Source organism: Nicotiana sylvestris, chromosome 3 (genome assembly GCF_000393655.2).
Source record: "Nicotiana sylvestris chromosome 3, ASM39365v2, whole genome shotgun sequence".
NCBI lineage: Eukaryota > Viridiplantae > Streptophyta > Magnoliopsida > Solanales > Solanaceae > Nicotiana > Nicotiana sylvestris.
In genome coordinates, this window is record NC_091059.1 from 26,346,896 (window position 1) to 26,365,335 (window position 18,440).

Consider the following 18,440-nt stretch of genomic DNA (forward strand, 5'->3'; position numbering starts at 1 on the left):
TAGCAGACTAAATTTCAATCTTGATAACTTTGAAACCACAAAAACAACTGATCATTACTATTTCCTTTTCCTACGAGCCAAGCTAAAGTTAATATAGAACTACACATCTTTAGCCAAGATAATCCCATCTCAAGGAAAAATTATCTGCAGTAATGGAAAGACTTAGACCAAGACACGTTAACTGTAACAGCTTCGAAAGTCTTGATTATGGAAGGCATCAGGTTCTCTTGTTATACAGCATCCCTGTTCGTGGAAGCATTTGCAATAGGACTCCTTTGCCCGGGTAAATTTCCAGCATTTATGAATGTCCAAGAACTACTACTTCAAAAAGGATCTGCTGATTGTCTTCCTTCTTCACCTGCAAAATTTAGGAGAGCAGATGAAAATGAAATTCCCTTTAAAAAAAAGGGACAAGGAGAATTGACCAGTATTTTAGTGTAGTTACAAAAGCCAATTACACCGAGGATATAGTGTCAACGTGCTCAAGTTCAGAAATAAGAGAACACATAGAGGCATGCCAGAAAATAACCTGAATGTCTTTCTGCATCGGGAATGGCTGGAGGAATATCTGAGCTGGGTCCAGCACAAGGGCCCTAAATAAAGCAACCATTGTCAGATATAAGTGAAGCTTATATGAAGAAAACAGAGATGTAATACCACTTACAAGAGGTTGGAAAGGAGTTGCAATTTGAGTTTGCTGGGACCTCAATACCCAATCAAAAACATAGTCAAATTGAAAGCCTGCAAAGGAAAGAGAACTGTAACGTAAAGCAAGACCATACATTAACAGACAAAGCTAAAAAGCATCTCCCAAGCTTATTAAGACCTTCACGGATGAAGAGGTCACGGAATATTTTCTTCAGGTAAGCATAATCTGGTTCCTCCTCAAACTGGAGAGAACGACAATACTGGAAATATAATGCAAATTCAGTAGGATAACCCCGACATAAGTCCTGCAGAAACACAGATCAGCAGTTAAATTCCATGTACGTAAAAAGGAGTCCAATCACCATATTTGCGAATAAATTACCTCAATGGATGTTGAAACCTTCTTTTCTCTAATTTTCTCATACTTCTGCTCCTTAGTGCTTGCTTTGAACCCTTGCCTAGGAAGACTGCAATAATAGATGCCAAACAATGCAGGCAAAAACAAGAGGAGGACAGATTGCAGCAAAAATCACCTTCCTCGGAGTAAGTACATAAGAACATATCCAAGAGATTCCAAATCATCCCTCCTGCTTTGTTCTATAATTACCAAAATAGTACATCAAGTCAAAAGACAGCAAAGTTCATCTATCAGAAAAGTGAAACCCAAGTCTAAAGAATAACAATACTTACCGATACCAAGGTGAGTGTTCATGCTAGCATATCTTGGAGAGCCTGTAAAGTTTTTGTTCTCTCTGCAGGGCCAAATACCATACAATATACCATGTAAGCTAATTAGCTAAATGACATAATAAGATTCACAAATGCAGATACGTTAATGCATGGGCACAAAATAATATAATATCCTAGGACACACTGAATTTAAGAAGAGAGTAGCCCTCTGTTGTACCTACAATTCTAAGCTGGAATATACAGATATTCACACCACAATGTTTTCTTTAGGGGATGGAGAGGGAGTGGTAGAGTATTTTTCAAAGTTAAGTATAATCATTAGTCTCCTCAAGGGAGTGGTGGAGTATCTTTCAAAAGTTCAAGTACAACCATTAGTCTCCTCTTGTTTCCATTCCTTCCAAATCCTTTTAACCCAAACATAATGTAATGTAAGTGTTTTTGGTAGGAATACATGCATTCATTAAAAGCAGTATATTTTGCATTATAGCATCATTATAGACAAATAGGAATATTGCACCATCATATTAAAATCTAAAAACAACCCTATCTGTAACTTTGCGTTGCGCTCAACTGACGCCAACATGACTATATCATTTTTTAGAGAAGGTAAGAATTACTAATGTCAAAAGCAGCAATAGTTCTGTGATTACAACATCTAAAAGTTAGCCAAAAAGAAGAAACCCCCCAATAATCTATCCAAAAGCAAACAGGACTATCTGCAGTGTTTATTTAAAAATTTAATAAATATTTTTTTTTGTTTGAAATTAAAGTATTTTGATTGCTCAAAGGGAAATTTTAATAAACACTAGTATAGCACCCGCGCGAGTGCGGAGATTATAAATCATGTTGTGTGATCTAATTGGTTTGACCATCTTATATATTATTGCTTGAATTAAATTTTAATTTTTATCTAGTGAAACATGCCCAATAATAAAATCTTATGAAATTAGAAAAAGATTCATATAGTCATCGAATAACTTTTCAGTTCCTCACTTTTCTTTATTACATAATCTACTATATTTAGTATTATTTCATTTGCAATTATGAAGTTTTATTAGCTTGTTACTTGACGTAATATTTTTATTAATTCTCTCTTTTAATATAATATAGATATAGATATATATTTTTCTTACTCCTAAAACTTTTTCTTGAAAATCTTTTTTCCATTGCCCATCTTCATTTGAATTCGTCCAAAATATAAATTATTTTTTCTATATTAGTTATAAATCTACCAGTTTTTTTAATAATTGGTATTTTTGTATTATAAGCCTAGAAATTAAGTTTTTCTGCTCCTTTTACTCTTTTTGATTTTTAAAAGTTTAATTATTAAAGTCAACTATCTTTTAAAATTATGCTTTATTGCTTGGTATTCTTCCATTGCCTAATGTTTTTGGTTTTTGACTTTATATATTAAGATTTAAGTTACATGATATTTTACATATATGTGATTTTTATCATTATAACTCAAAAACGCTTACTAATTTGAAATTCCAATAAATCTTATTATTTCATATTTTATACCATGTTTCCTCCTTTTATTCCTCGATTATCATTATTGTTGTATTTGTTACTCAGTATAATTGCACTATAACGTGTTTAGTTTGATTGTAGATTTAATGTCCTTGCTTATTACCTCCTTTAATATAACATAGATAATACATATTTCTTACTCTTGAGAAAGTTGTTAATTTATTACTCTTTTACTTGAAATTCATTCATTGTTCTATTATATCCTTATTTTTGGCTTTATCTATTATGCTTTTAGTTATGTTTTATTATTGGGAAAAGGTCCAAAATTGTCCCTCTACTATGGTATATAGTTTATGTTTGTCCCCCATTATACTTTTCGTTCAGATCCACCCAATACCGTTGACAAATTTTCTAGAATTGCCCCTAACGTCCCTCCACCGTGGGACCCAATCCCTCTATTAATTTGTCCACGTCAGCTGCCATATCAGCAGGTCCCACACACTAAACCCAATCCCAATTTTAATACCCGGTTCGAATTAAAACCGAACCTGATTTTACCCCATAACCAGGACCCAATTTTCCCCGGAACTTATTAAATTCTACAACCAAACACATGGCAATATGGGACCCACACCCATCCTCATCGTCTTCTTTCATCTCTTCAAAATTCCCAATTCCCACCATTGCTAAGCCCGACAGACATACCAGCCCCATCATACACATAAAGAACCTGACAACATCACTGATGCTAACTCCATGCATCTTTTTATGTGCAAACACAAACGTGGTCAAATTTCTCATACCCTTCCAAATTAGAATCTACAAGTAACTCTTTGTGATACCAGATTTCGGTGAAAATGACATAAAATCAACTACCCAGTAGGGTTAGAGAGCTTAAGATTTTAGCAGCACAAAGAAAAACGTAAAGTTAAAGCATATGCTAAAATGGAGATGAGACTTCTTAAATTTCAAAAAAAATAAATTCTATGGATCAGACACCTTTTAAATCTCCACTATTAAATCTAATGGATCAGATTTATTTGGGTAGAAAGAAAAACGCATATGGCCATATTTAACTTGAAAGACAAACTTAAAACAAAATTTAGATCAGATTTTTGAAATTTTTTAGTATTTTCTATAGTTTTGTGCATGTGATTCCATCGATCTCGGTGTATAGATTTGGTCGGTTCTTTGTCTTATTGTTTACCTTGAAATCAAATCTGGGTTTTGAGAAAGTAGGGAAAGAAATGGCTTTACTTTGAGAATTTTGGACGCCGGAGAAGAGCATGAAAACGTGAAGAAATAGAATAAGAGGGAAAAAAAGTGAAAGAAAGAAAAGAAGGAGTAAACAACATTTTTCTGTGACTTTTAGTGTGTGGGACCTGCTGATATGGCAGCTGACATGGACAAATTAATAGAGGGATTGGGTGCCACAGTGGAGGGACGTTAGTGTTAAGAGCAATTCTAGAAAGTTTGTTAACGGTAGGGGTGGATCTGAACGAAAAGTATAACGGTGAACAAACTTAAACTATATACCATAGTAGAGGGGTAATTTTAGACCTTTTCCCTTTATTATTGTATGAATTTTCTCATCACAAGATACTTTCTCGTCTCAAATTCAGATAATTTTTATATCTATAATTTTATAATAAAATTATTGTTTTTGTTGTAAGTTTATTTATTCGTTACTTGAAATTCTTTCATTGTTCAATATCATTGTTCAATAAAATTACTTTTTTTTTAGTATGCCACTTGGCTTCAATCAAGGTTGACTATAATCCTTTTAATATAATTTAGACAACATTTAATATGTTATCTTCATATCTAGCTTGAATACCACTTGGCTTCACTTTCAAGCTTGCTTAATTCTTCAATTGTCTAAATTTATCAATAATATATGGAGTATTATTTATTACTTTCTTTTATTTATTAAATTTAGTATTTTATCTATAATTAATGCCTGAAATAGTTTCATAGTTAATACTAGTTTTGATTTTTTCCTTCGTCCATATATATGTTCTTCTATAATTTTATACAAACTGTATTCTTCGTCCATATATATGTTCTTCTATAATTTTATATAAAATGTATCAATATTCTTAATATTTTTTTTACATTATATGGGATAAGCAATTAGTCTTTTCTTTTATTTTGTTTTCAATATTAAGTTTTGATTTTTACATTTTTTTTACTATGTTTCTTCTAATTGTTTCATTATTATATATCTTTTATTTTGTGCGATAGATAATGACCCACGAGACCAATATAAATAGGGGAATAGAGAAGAATGTATTTTATTTTTTAAATTAATTCAAATATTTTTGTCTATCTATTCAAATTTAGAAGCTTTATCTCAATCCAAATATTTTTGTACATCAATTCAAATATATACAATGATATAATCTAATTAGAATATTAAAGATTGTGTATTTTATCTTTCAATTTCAAATACACTCTTAGCATTGTCATACCTCCTTTTTGCGCGCCTACTCCGAAGGATAAATGCGTGAGGGAGTTTTTCCAATTCAAGTGACAATATTCGAAATGGGATTATTTATTTAATTCAGAGTCGCCACTTGGGAAAGGTTTGGCTTTTGGTGTCCCAAGTCACCGGTTTATCTTGAATCCCAATTCGAGGAAAATATTCGACTTTCCAAATGAAGTCTGCGAACCACAAATTCTAAGTAAGGAATTCTGTTGACCCGAGGAAAGGTGTTAAGCACCCCCGAATCCCGTGGTTCTAGCACGGTCGATTAAACTATTGTAATGGCTAAATATCTGATTTTTATACATGTTATAACTTATGTTTAAACTAAAGTTAAAGCCGAAAGCGAAAGTTAAAGCTGAAGCTTAAAGGGAAAGCAAAAGCCAAAGTTAAAGCAAAAAGCAAAAGTTAAAGTAAAAGTTAAAGTTAAAGCAAAAGTTGAAATTAAAGCAAAAGTTAAAGATAAAGCAAAAGTTAAAATTAAAGCAAAAGTTAAAGCAAAAAGGGAGTTATTATTTTTGGGAAAGGCCGTGCAATTTTGCTAATTGGCCCATCCGAATTCTAAGTAACTTTACAAACACGTATAGAGGGCCCCATAGCTTTTGTATTTTTGTTTGTCGAGGCTCGTCTCATTCATTATCTTTAAAAGAATTGCAATGTCGTGGAAATGCATCACCACGTCACAATCAATGTACCCATGATTATCGACACATTCCGACTTCGTTGAGATTTGGATTTGGGTCGCATCAATGCGCACCCGAGTTTAAGAATGTAATTTTATTAAAATCGTGCCTACAGAGTCTAACGCATTATTATCTTTGGGGAAGACCGTGAAATTCGCTAAACGGCCCATCCCGAATTCTAAGGACAAAACAAGATTAACCAGATGAGGGTCGTGCGTTTAAGCCTTTTGTTTGGCACAGCACGCCTCAAATTATTCCAAAAGGGCTTTACTCCACTAAAACAAACCACGGATATTCATAACTATTATTTTTTTTAAAAAAACTAATTTAACATTATTGTAAGACCATTGATTATGGAAATTATTGTGGAGAAACAAATTACTACTACACGTCATTTGTTTTTGAGGGAATGAATTACTCATACTTATTCTAATGAAATCAACTAGAGCAGAAGGAATTCCTATTACTATAACAATTAAAGATACCAAATACAGCCAAATAAAATAATGTGCTGACACAATTAGCAATGAAGGAACCAATTTAAAAGTGAATACGGGATTAACATAATCAAATAAAACTCAATTTACAAACAAACCTGTGGATAAACACCAGCTAGCATGACAAAGGATTTAACTTTAAGGGAACATAATCTCTATCTTCTAAAAATAAAGACCTAAGCTTAAGATAAGTGAAAAAGGCTTTTCACACAGCACAAGCAAATCAAGAATAAGAATAGCTGGCAAAAAACAAAAATCCAAACTGAAACAAGAATGTAAAAGACATTGAAACAATAGATGAAATAAAGGAATGGACCTTCTTTCTTTAATAAAATGATCCGTTGGCAGACTTTTACAACGTCAATTATTTGACGCGCACAATGACCGTAACCGACGCCGGATACATCAACAAACCTCGTCGTCAACTCGACTTCAAACTGGAATCAACCTTGGCAAACTCGAATTGGAAGTTTCTCACGCTTCTGCTGTATTTCTCGACCAGTCACGATAGCAGCAGATGTGAGAGGGTGGTCGTTTGGACGTGAGAAAGGTGATGACATAAAGGGGGTGGTCGTTTGGACGTGAGAAAGGTGATGACGTAAAGGGGGTAGTCGTTTGAACGTGAGGAAGGTGATGACGTAAAGGGGGTAGTCGTTTAGACGTGAGGAAGGTGATGGCGCAACAGCGATGGCTGTTTTGGTGGAGCTGGAGCTCGCTGGAGGATAGGGTGGTCGACGGACTGTTTGGTTGACGACGTTGCTGCTGGTTCGTGAGGGATGGTGGGCTGTTGATGGTGGTCGTGAGACGGAGAGGAAGCTGGGGCGACGGTGGTTGCTGGAGGTGGAAGGGTGGTCGCTGGACGATTTTTCCGGTGACGGGCAGTGGTGGTTTTGAGACGTGAAGGAGGTGGAGTTATGGTCGTGGTGGTTTTTTTTTCTTCTCCAAAAATGGAGAAGAAGACCAACAGTAGTGGTCTTCCCTTTCTTTTTTTCAAAAAAAAAAAATGTCTAAGTCCCCCCTTTCATGTGCTCATCCGTGTATATGTAAATGTAGGGTGTTTTTATATGCTTTTTCTCTTTTTTTCTTTTAAATCTAAGTGGTCCAATTTTAAAAGCCTTCCCATGTTACTTTGTCCATGTGCCCATGTTCTTGTGTTTGTCTTTGTCCCCCACGTGTGGTGGGCTCGGATTGTTACGGGCTAGGTTCGAAAATTAGGCCTAAAAATGGGTCGTTTGAGCCCGAATATTATTCTTTGCGCGAAACCGAGAATGAAAACATGAATTTATTTAATTAATCCTACATAAGCAAAATAACTATAAAAATAAGACTGACAATTAAAACGAAACTATTTTTATATTTTTCCAAGTTTTTTTTTTAAAAAAAGCTACAACACATTAATTAAACTATTTTTTACAATTTTCGTTTTATATATATAAAGATAAAAATATAAAGTACTATTTTTATATTTTTTAAAGTTTATGAGAAATAAATAAACTAAAATTTATATATATATTTTGTAATTTTCATTTTTGTGACGAAAATAAAGTAAAAGAGTCAAAATAAGCTGAAATAGCTACATTAAGGCTAAATTAAATATTTATGTGCTAAAATGTGAAAAATTTGGGGAGGGACAAAATCACATGTCAACAAGCATTACAAATTGTCTATACAATTCTATAATATAGATTTATATTAGATTTTTGTCGTAAAATCAAGTTAAATTTTGCCTTTAAAGTGCGAAGTAGTATTTTCTCTATATGATACTTGGCTTTACCTCATGCTTCACTATCATTCTTTTAATATAATATATGAAGTTATAGTATGTTCTGGCAACTTCCCAATTTAAAATAGAACAAGTTTCAAAATAAATAATTTTCAATATATAAAAACTATTGTTTCGGAAAAAAATAGTTAAGTATGTTAAAATTCAAATAAAAAACACATAATGTATAATTTAATTTTTTTTAAAATTAAATTCAAAGAGAAACTAATTATTACCTAACCTAACAAACTTTTTCCTAAATTGCCAAGTGACCTATTGTGAGGCTACCACTTGGCTTAACGTGGAGGCTTTTTCCTTTCCTTTTAATATTATATAGATAGAGATATAGATTCTTCATTTTGATGTCCTCTTTTAGGATAAGCATATTATGTCGTGATGTCCTCATTGGAAGGGAATTTTACATGGAGTACGCATTAGCTTGCTTCCAATGCTAAAGCAAACTCAAAGCTTTTATAAACAAGGGAAAAGAACATAAGGGGCAAGTGAGAATTCACTACATCCTCCGCTAGAGCATTTTCAAGATTTAAAAGTGGAAAGAAAGAAAGGTGCTGTAAACACTTAATATCCTACCAAATGAGCAACTCATAATAACCTTACCTGTAAGGAATGTGTTGGTGACTTGAAGTGTTTCTGTACCTCTTGGCTAGACCAAAGTCAATAATGTAGGCCTGCACTTTAAGCCATAACAAAATATTAAAGAAACACAAATCCTGCAAAATCATGGTAACAAAAGTAACGAGACAGTAATAAGAATATGGGACCTGTTTTACACGCTTTCCGAAGCCCATTAGAAAATTGTCTGGCTTGATATCTCGGTGCAAAAATGATTTACAATGAATAAATTCGACACAATTTATCTGCAGTACATACCAGAATAGCCATATAACCAACACATTTTAAGGTATACTAATGCTAAAATTTGAAGCATTAAATTAAAATTAACCATTTGATCTGCAAGCATCAAAACTGTCTTCAGGGAAAGCTTCCTACTGCAAAAATTTAATAAAACTTCAAGATTGGGTCCAAGCAAATCCATGACCAGAACATTGTAATCTCCCTCCACGCCAAACCACCTCGCATTTGGAATTCCAGCTACATGAAAAGTATTACAATTATAATGCTAACCAGAACAAACTAGAGAATTGGGAACAAAGATTAGGAATAGAAACAGGATAAGCCAATTACTTCCTCCCTGAAGAACTCTATACAACTTTGACTCATATAGCAGTTGAGGATGCTTTGTCTCGACATTTTCCTGCAAAATATTTAAGATATTGTAACATAAAAAAATAATAGAAGGAATAGCCAGTTATAATGTCAGAAAAGACAAGACATTCCAATCCAAGACTCAAAAGCAAAAGCAAATGAAGCACCTCGGCAACCTAACATTTTGCAGATACTTGTATATAGGATCATTCTACATATGAGATTCATCTTACCAATGTTAATTCAAAAAGCAAGAGATATGTAAAAATCTTAGATGTTGCTGGCGTGGAATACGCTTCAGAGCTAAGACCAATGCACGGCTACATAATAGTATTATAATGTCCACAGCTAATAAGCAAGCAGTTTCTATTTCATTTCATGTAGTCAATGTTGGGGACCAAAGCAACCAATAAATAGGAGATAATATTTTTAAGTTTCTTTCCCGCAGTAATTGGGAGACAGATCTATTTGAAAGTTTAGATGTCGCTTGCACGATCGCTGCTGTATTAAACATTAAAGGGTGAAATTTTCTTTCTTTTTCGATCCATCTCATCTTTCTGTTATTTGTTTATTATAGCATTTTCCTTTACTTTGAGATTAAGCCTCCAACTTCTACAATTTTCTATTTGGCACAACCGCGTATTCTTCAGTTTCGCTTTGTTCGTCATTTATTATAGCTACCTTTAAAGAGGCCCTTTTTTGTTTGTAATTCTTTGGGGGCTTTATATTGGATTCGCTTCTTTATCTGCATTTTGGGATTGGTGAATTGCCGAATTGGTGAATTCAGGCGCTTGTGTTTCTTTTGGGTTCTTGGAATACTATTTTCTGTAGCTCCGTTCAATAGCTTTGTTATAGCTGCTTGATGGTTTTCACAAGGAGGATACTGTTTTCTTAGTAGAGAGGACTATTCACTCTAAGAGCAAAGAAAAAATAGAAAAAAAGAGGAAAGTTGGATTCCTTGCTAGTCATAGATTTTCCATTAATCAATTTCGATTCTTAATTAGATACAACCTTGTTCCTTCCGTCATCTTTCGCCGTTTTCTTTTGCTTCTTCGCTTCGATTTTTCTGTCAACTGAACATTTGCTTCTGAACCTCCATTATGTGTTCCCCATGGTGGCCTTCATCTTGATTTTCCGGCGAAGTGTATTAAATTAGAGAAAAAGATTTCTTGGTTGGTCTAAATTCCAGAGAGAACACAAAAATATTTGAAGCTCGTCGCAATCCATCACCGCCGGCCAGATTTCCGTTAACTTGAAGGGCAGCAATCTAGGTTTTATTGTTCCTCTCTTGTCTTGATATTTTAGCGTAATTGTATCTCCTTGCCTGCCTATTTCGTTCTTGAAACCTAGAGAAAAAGATTTCTTGGTTGGTCTAAATTCCAGAGAAAATACAAAAATATTTGAAGCTCGTCGCAATCCATCACCGCCGGCCAGATTTCCGTTAACTTCAAGGGCTGCAATCTAGGTTTTATTGTTCCTCTCTTGTCTTGATATTTTAATAGTTTAATAGTTTAGTGTAATTGTATCTCCTTGCCAGCCTATTTCGTTCTTGAATCTTTAGTTAATATTTGCCCTAGCATTGTCAAATTAATTATATTAGTGATAGCTTTGTCTACTTGTTTATATTATTATCTACCTGTTTACATTTTTATTTTGAATCTTTATTTCAAATATCCCCCGGTAATTCTGTTCCAGTTTTGCACATTCTCTTTGTGACCTTTAATTGTAGATTATAGCCCCATATAGCTCTTGTATTGTATTTCTTCACCTATTTTTCTATTGTAGATTATAGTTCCTTCAGTTCCTCTGTTTTATTCTTCACCTGTTTTTCTGACCTTTAGTTATAGATTATAGTTATTATTACTAACAGTATGTTAGTTCCTTTATTTTATTTTTTCACCTGTTTTGCAACCTTTAGTGGTAGATTATATTTCGTTATTCATTTTATTTTTGCCGCTTGTTTTCGGGATAGTGCTTGTGTAGTGACTCACAGATTATAGTGGCCTTGGTGAACGATGGTAGGGTAAGGTCTTGTCCTCGGGGGTGTCAGCACGGGGGAGGGGGTGCGGGGGGTAAGAGGGCTAAGGGAGCGACCAAGGCTGAGAGTGGGGGGTGAGGGGGTGCGGGGGTAAGAGGGCTAAGTTAGCGACCAAGGCTGAGAGTGGGGTCTTGGAACATAGGAACTTTGACTGAAAAATCTGTAGAGTTAGCGAAGATTCTCGAGAAAAGGAAGATTAATATAGCTTGTGTACAGGAGACTAGGTGTGCTGGAGATAACGCGCGGGATGTGGGCAGTTTCAAACTTTGGTATACTGGGAGGGTGGGGGCAGGAACGGGGTAGGTATCTTTGTTGATAAGGATCTCCGTGAACTAGTGGTGGAGGGTAAGACGGTGAATGATAGGCTAATGACTATTAAGCTAGTTGTTGGAGGTCAGCGCGTACAAACCCCAAGCAGGCTAAAATGAGAAAATCAAGAGGCGTTTATGGGAGGATTTGAATGAGATGGTGCATGGTATCCCGCATACCGAGAAGCTTTTCATATGAGGAGATTTCAACAGCCACATTGGAGTGATGTCTGGGGGTATGATGATGTGCATGGTGGCTTTGGTTTTGGAGATAGAAACGGAGGAGGAATGTCTCTACTGGACTTTGCTAGAGCATTTGATTTGGTGATAGCAAACTCGAGTTTCCCGAAGAAGAGGGAGCACTTGGTCACCTTCCGGAGTTCGGTGGCTGAGACTCAGATTGATTATTTACTCTACAGGAAGTCTAATAGAGGTCTTCGCACGGATTGCAAGGTCATCCTGAATGAGAACCTCTCGACCCTTCATAGGCTCCTGGTCATGGACCTTGAGATCACGAGGAAGAGGAGGAAGAGGGCGATGTATAGCCAACATAGGATCAAGAGGGGAGCCTTGACGGAAGCTAAAGCGCAGGAGTTGGGGGTCAAGCTAGTGACTATGGGGGCTTGAAGGAGTAGCGGGGACGCAGGCGCTATGTGGACCACGACTGTGCAGTGCATTAGGGAAGCCACGAGAAAGGTATTAGGGGTCTCAAAGGGTTACTCTAGTGGTCACAAAAGAGACTGATTGTGGAATGGAGAGATGCAAAGAAAAGTGGAAACCAAGAAAGAAGCATATCTGAATCTAGTGGAAAGTGTAAGCGAAGAGGGCGAATAGGGAGCATTATAAGTTGGCTAAGAAAGAGGCAAAGCTAGCAGTTACGGTGGCCAAGACTGCAACTTTTAATTGTTTGTATGTGGAACCCGAGGGTCGAGGTGAGTATAAGAGGTTGTTCAGGTTAGCCAAGGCGCGAGAAAGGAAGGCGCGTGACGTGGACCAAGTGAAGTGCATCAAGGACGAAGAAGGTAGAGTTTTGTTGGATGAGGGGCTTATCCGTCGGAGATGGCAGACCTACTTTCATAGTCTCTTGAACGAAGAAAGGGACAGGAGCATTGTACTGGGTGATTTGGAACTCTCCAAGAGTCGTTGTGACTTTGGGTATTGTAGGCGGATTAGAGTTGGTGAAGTTGAGGGGGCTATGCGTAAGATGAGCAGGGGCAAAGTGACTGGGCCGGATAAAATCCCAGTGGAGTTTTGGAAAAGTGCGGGCAAGGAAGGCTTGGATTGGCTCACTAGATTATTTAATGTCAATTTAAAACGAAGAAGATGCCCGAAGAGTGGAGGTGGAGCACGATGGTTCCTGTATACAAGAACAAGGATGATATCCAAAATTGCAATAACTATCGGCGTATCAAGCTGCTTAGCCATACTATGAAAGTCTGGGAGAGAGTGGTAGAGCTAAGGGTGAGGAGGAGTGTGTCTATTTCCGAGAACCAGTTTGGGTTTATGCTGGAGCGTTCGACAACAGAAGCCATCCACCTTGTTAGGAGATTAGAGAAATATAGGGAGAGAAAGAAGGACTTGCATATAGTGTTTATCGACTTAGAAAAAGCGTACGATAAAGTTCCAAGGGAGATTTGTGGAGATGTTTAGAGGCTAGAGGTATATTGCCTACGTTAGATTGATTAAGGACATGTATGATGGAGTAAAGACTCGAATGAGAACGTTCGTTCGGACTGTGACCATTTTCCGATTATGATGGGGTTGCATCAGGGGTCGGCACTCGGTCCTTTTTTGTTTGCTCTGGCAATGGATGTATTGACGTGCCACATCCAAGGGGAGGTGCCGTGGTGCATACTATTTTGCAGATGATATTATGTTGATTGACGAGACGCGAGACGCTGTGAATACGCAATTAGAGGTTAGGCAGACCTTGGAATCTAATTCAGTGGCGAGACTCGTGGAGGTGAAAGGAAGGTGAGGCTGGACTCGCAGGTCATCCCTAGGAGAGATAGTTTTAAGTACCTTTTGTTTATTATTCCGGGGGATGGGGAGAATAATGAAGATGTCACACATCGTATTGGGGCGGGATGGATGAAATAGGACTCGCTTCCGGTGTTTTGTGTGACAAGAAGGTGTCACCGAAACTTAAGGGTAAATTCTACAGAGTGGAAGTCAGACCAACGATGTTGTATGGGGTTGAGTATTGGCCAGTCCAGTGTTTTGAAAAGCAAGCGCTTCGTCGCTTTAAGCGAGGCGAAGCGAGAAACCGCCGCTTTTTCCTAACTGAGGCGACGCGACCAGCAGAAGCGATCGCTTCAGCCAAGAAAGTAAGAAGCGACCCAGAAGCGAGAAGCGCAAAAGCGCTCGCTTCTGTTCATAGGAGTCATTTTGAAAAAAAAAAAGTTTGAGGGGTCTTTGTTTTATTATACAAAATAGACCCAAAGTGAAAAGCTCCTCCTCCTCCTCCTCCCTCCTCCTCCTCCCTCCTCCCTCCCTCCCCCCACCTCCCCTCCTCCCTCCTCCCTCCCTCCCCCCATCTCCCCCTCCCCCTCCTCCTCCCCCTCCCCCTCCTCCTCCCCCTCCCCCTCCTCCTCCTCCAACTTCTCTTTCTTCTTCTTGAACTTCTTCTTTTTTCTTCTCTTTTTTCGATTTTTCTCGTCTAGTGTCTGCGCTAGGGTAGGCGATGGTTCCCCCCCTTTTTTTCTTCTTATTTATTAATTTTAATATGTATTTTAGTTTATAAAATTAATTATTATATATATATATATGTTATATTTTCAGTTTATTTGATTTGTTTAATGTGTATTTCAATTTATAAAATTAACTATTATATTTAGTAATTTTATATGTTGATTCTATTAATTTATAGCCCGTTTGACCAAGCTGCAAAAATCAGCTTATTTTGAGAAGTGTTTTTTTTCAAAAGTGCTTTTCTCAAAAGTACTTTTGGTGAGAAGCAGTTTGTGTTTGGCTAATTAGTTTGAAAAGCACTTCTGAGCAGCAATTGGTGTTTGACCAAACTTTAAAAAACTGCTTCTAAGTGCATTTTTCTCAAAAGTGTTTCTCAAAAAAATGTTTTTGGAGAGAAACTACTTTTTTCTGCTTCTCCAAAACTGCTTCTGCTTGTCCTCAAAAGCACTTTTTTTCCTTCCAAAAGCTTGGCCAAACACCTCAATTTTTGGCCAAAAGTGCTTTTGGCCAAAAAGAAAATTGGCCAAACAGGCTATTAGTAGCTTTGATTTTGCTTGTCCTATGGTTTTATGGAGGATTTGGTGGTACCTATTTTTAAGTTTTTAAATTGAACTTTTTGATTATTTATACTATGTCTTTGAAAGGTTTACATTATGTTTTTTAAGAATTGCGCTTCACTTCGATGAAGCGTTCGCTTCGCTTTTGAAGCGACGCGAGCCCCTGTAGCTTTTTTGCGCTTCTCACTTTCAAAAACACTGGGCCAGTCAAGATCGCTCATGTCCAGAAGATGAAGGCAACAGAAATGAGGATGTTGAGATAGATGTGTGGGCTTTAGATAGGATCAGAAATGAGATTAAAAGTGGGTGTGGCCTCTATTGAGGACAAGATGCAGGAGGCGCGGCTTAGGTGGTTTAGTCATATGAGGAGGAGAAGCACAGACGCCCCAGTGAGAAGGTGTGAGAGGTTGACATTGGAGGGCCTACCGAGAGGTTGACATTGGAGGGCCTACCGAGAGGTAGAGGTAGGCCAAAGAAGAGGTGGGGAGAGGTGATTAGGCAAGACATGCCGCAACTTCAGCTGGCCGAGGACATGGCTCTTGATAGGAAGATATGGAGATCGAGGATTAGGGTAGTAGAGTATGTAGTCCAGAGTGTTCATAACTGTAGTATTGGCACGCAATCTCGCTTTCTGTTGGTAATAGGTTTTTATGACTAACCGTTATTTTCTTTCATTGTTGATCACCTTACTATCTAGCTGTTTTTATTATGCTTTTATATGAATTTTTGGTACAGTCCATTCTTGTCTATATTTTCATTAATATGGTGCTTATGTTTTCCTCAACCGAGGATCTATTGGAAACAACATCTCTATCCTCACAAGGTAGGGGTAAGGTCTGCATACACACTACCATCTTCAGACCCCATAGTGTGGGATAATACTAGGTATGTTGTTGTTGTTGTTGTTGTTTCCCATAGTAATTGAAAACTCATAACATGGATTTTACCAATCAGTTGGAAAATTTATGTTTAACAACATCAAACAGTGCTATCAAAGATCCATTTAAGGCGTGCTCAAGCCCTGAAGCTCAAAAAAGCTAAGGGTGTGCGCTTCGCGTCACTTAGGCCGCGCTTTAGTGTAGGCGATAAGGTGTGCGCTTATTTTCCCATAACTCCACAAGTTGTAGCTTGAATAGAGCAGTAGAAAACAATAAATATAATTGGCAAAGAATATATTATGTTAAGGGAATCATATGAATGAAATTGTTACTTATTTTGTGCATTACATATATATTTATTTTTTTCTACGTTGCGGCTTTTTTAACTAAAGCCCACACTTTTATTGTGTTTTTTGCTTAAAGCATAGATAGACTTGGAGCGCTTTTTAACGCTTTTCGCCGATGACAACACTAACATCAAAAGATGATCAATATCCGCCTATATATTGTTCAATATCAACTTAAAGGAGCTAAACAAAAGGCACTATCACCCCTCCTCCAGGAGAGGAGTAGAGTCCATCAATATTGAACCCCACAATAGAGTTTACTTCAATTCCTTACTCAACACAGTGCCTTAAGAAGATTCCGAAACCAGTTGCTAGCAGAAGTAGCGCGACAAAGAGCAAAGCATGGCATTCACAAAGAAATGGTCTAAAGAGTCAAATAGTTTTTCTTCGATTGTGATCTCTTGAAATATCTTGTAGGCACTTTCAATTAGAAAACATAGTGATGTATAGCACTTATTAGAGCAATGCCTAAATATGTATATTTATTGTTAAGAAAATTAAAAAATCCATATCTGAATTCTACACTAAAATTCAGATATCTCGACCTTTAACACTCTGAGCCCTTCTAACCTTACGGCAAAAAGAATACTAAAACAATAACCATCTTAAAGTATAGGAAAGTTATATAGTTCACTTCCATGTAACTAATATTGTAACACTGGCTTTAGTATTTTGTTTGTTATTCTTAATATACAAATGAGAAGAGCTTGATAAAGGTTTTCTTTAGAACATTGAAAATTATACTTGTGCCATAGTTTTAAGTCTATAAATATATTTTTTTAGAACAAAATCTTTAAGTCTTTAAATCAAACACTAACTACTCTTTTATGCATTAAAAGTTGTACAATCTATTGTGCAAAATCAATGTTAAACAAAATAATAATTTATCCAACAAAAATTATAAATTATATTTGAAGTAATCCTAGGGTTCATTCATCTTAAGCTTTTGAAATGAAAACAGAAAACAAGATTTAATTCCAATTAACATCACTCTGCCAAAAAAACTATGATCAATATAACAGGGATCCTATCAATTAGGGTGAAACATCAACAATAAATTAAAACCTATCAGTTCACCAAGTAAACGAAAAATACAAACAGACTCCATAAGAAATCTCACTAGAATGAGGTTATGTTAACAGTTTGACCTTATTAGACTACCAAACGCCATCTACAGTGAAAAGAGTTACTATATCACAGGAGCAAAACGTGCACTTAATAGTTCAGATGAGTATGGCAATAGTACTTCAACTACATTACTATGTCAAAGATCAATTGCCTCAATTGATATCTAAGTTTCCAGAAAAAACATATACCAAAGGTAATACAGCAATCTAATCACCAACAACACAATTATAAAAAAGAACTGCAATGAAAATAATCTAAGAAACAGAACTAACTAAATTACTAACGCTACTAGACACACCCACACACAGACACAAAAAAAAAAAAAAAACTGACCAGCTTAATTGCGACCTTCTCATTAGTCCGTATATTAGTACCTACACCACCAAGATAACATCAACTCCTCCACGCCACAACAAGGAACACTAATAAATTGAGAGAATTTCTCCGGGGAGAAAGAAAGAAAATCACCATGATAGATCTCGCTGAACGATCCACTGCCAATTTTGCGATCAAGCCGATACCCGTTAACCACACGAGTCTCCATTCCAAACTTCAAGAAAACCCTAATTCTACACAGAAGGGTCTTCTTTTTTAATTTCTGTCTACAACAAATAGGTATTTATAACAACTATTAAGTATTAATAAACGACATTCGTCATCCTACAATTCACCTTTTGCCCCTCATTTTGCATTTTATACCTGTGAATGTTTTTGGGTAGTTCTGTAAATATAACCAATTGAGAGTACTTTTATAAATTTAAAATGTTAGTTTCGCTGACGTTTTGCTTGGGTTTTACATGGGACCCACCAAGCCCATCTTACAAATTTATTTATTTTGAACTGGAAAAGCATACTTATATTATATATATAACAAAATAGGGCTAGATGTCATGACCCGCTACATTAACCAAACAAACAATTCAAGTTCTTTCTAATACAAAACTTCATTTAACAATTCTCTTGTGTTCTTTCTTCCATCCTCTTAGCGATCTTGAGTGTAGTAAGGCTGACTTGGCATAGCAAGAACGTGA

At 36.2% G+C, this 18,440-nt stretch overlaps 1 protein-coding gene across 2 annotated transcripts; it reads right to left on the reverse strand.

Annotated features, from left to right (window-relative positions):
- LOC104219857 (casein kinase 1-like protein 1) lies at positions 1 to 18,004 on the reverse strand. 2 transcript variants are annotated; one of them, XM_070170707.1, is made up of 12 exons: positions 17,878 to 18,004; positions 17,743 to 17,783; positions 9,442 to 9,511; positions 9,200 to 9,348; positions 9,018 to 9,113; positions 8,854 to 8,924; positions 1,339 to 1,400; positions 1,031 to 1,245; positions 827 to 953; positions 665 to 741; positions 530 to 593; positions 1 to 358 (listed from the first exon to the last, which is right to left on the reverse strand). In XM_070170707.1, exons 1-8 carry the CDS (start codon positions 17,951 to 17,953, stop codon positions 1,178 to 1,180), a joined length of 633 nt encoding a protein of 210 aa, XP_070026808.1. In that variant the 5' UTR covers positions 17,954 to 18,004; the 3' UTR covers positions 1 to 358; positions 530 to 593; positions 665 to 741; positions 827 to 953; positions 1,031 to 1,177. The 2 variants fall into 2 exon arrangements, with proteins under 2 accessions (XP_070026808.1, XP_070026809.1); XM_070170708.1 differs by lacking the exon at positions 17,743 to 17,783 and having other exon boundaries at positions 17,878 to 17,991.
- Between the last annotated feature and the right edge of the window lie 436 nt (positions 18,005 to 18,440).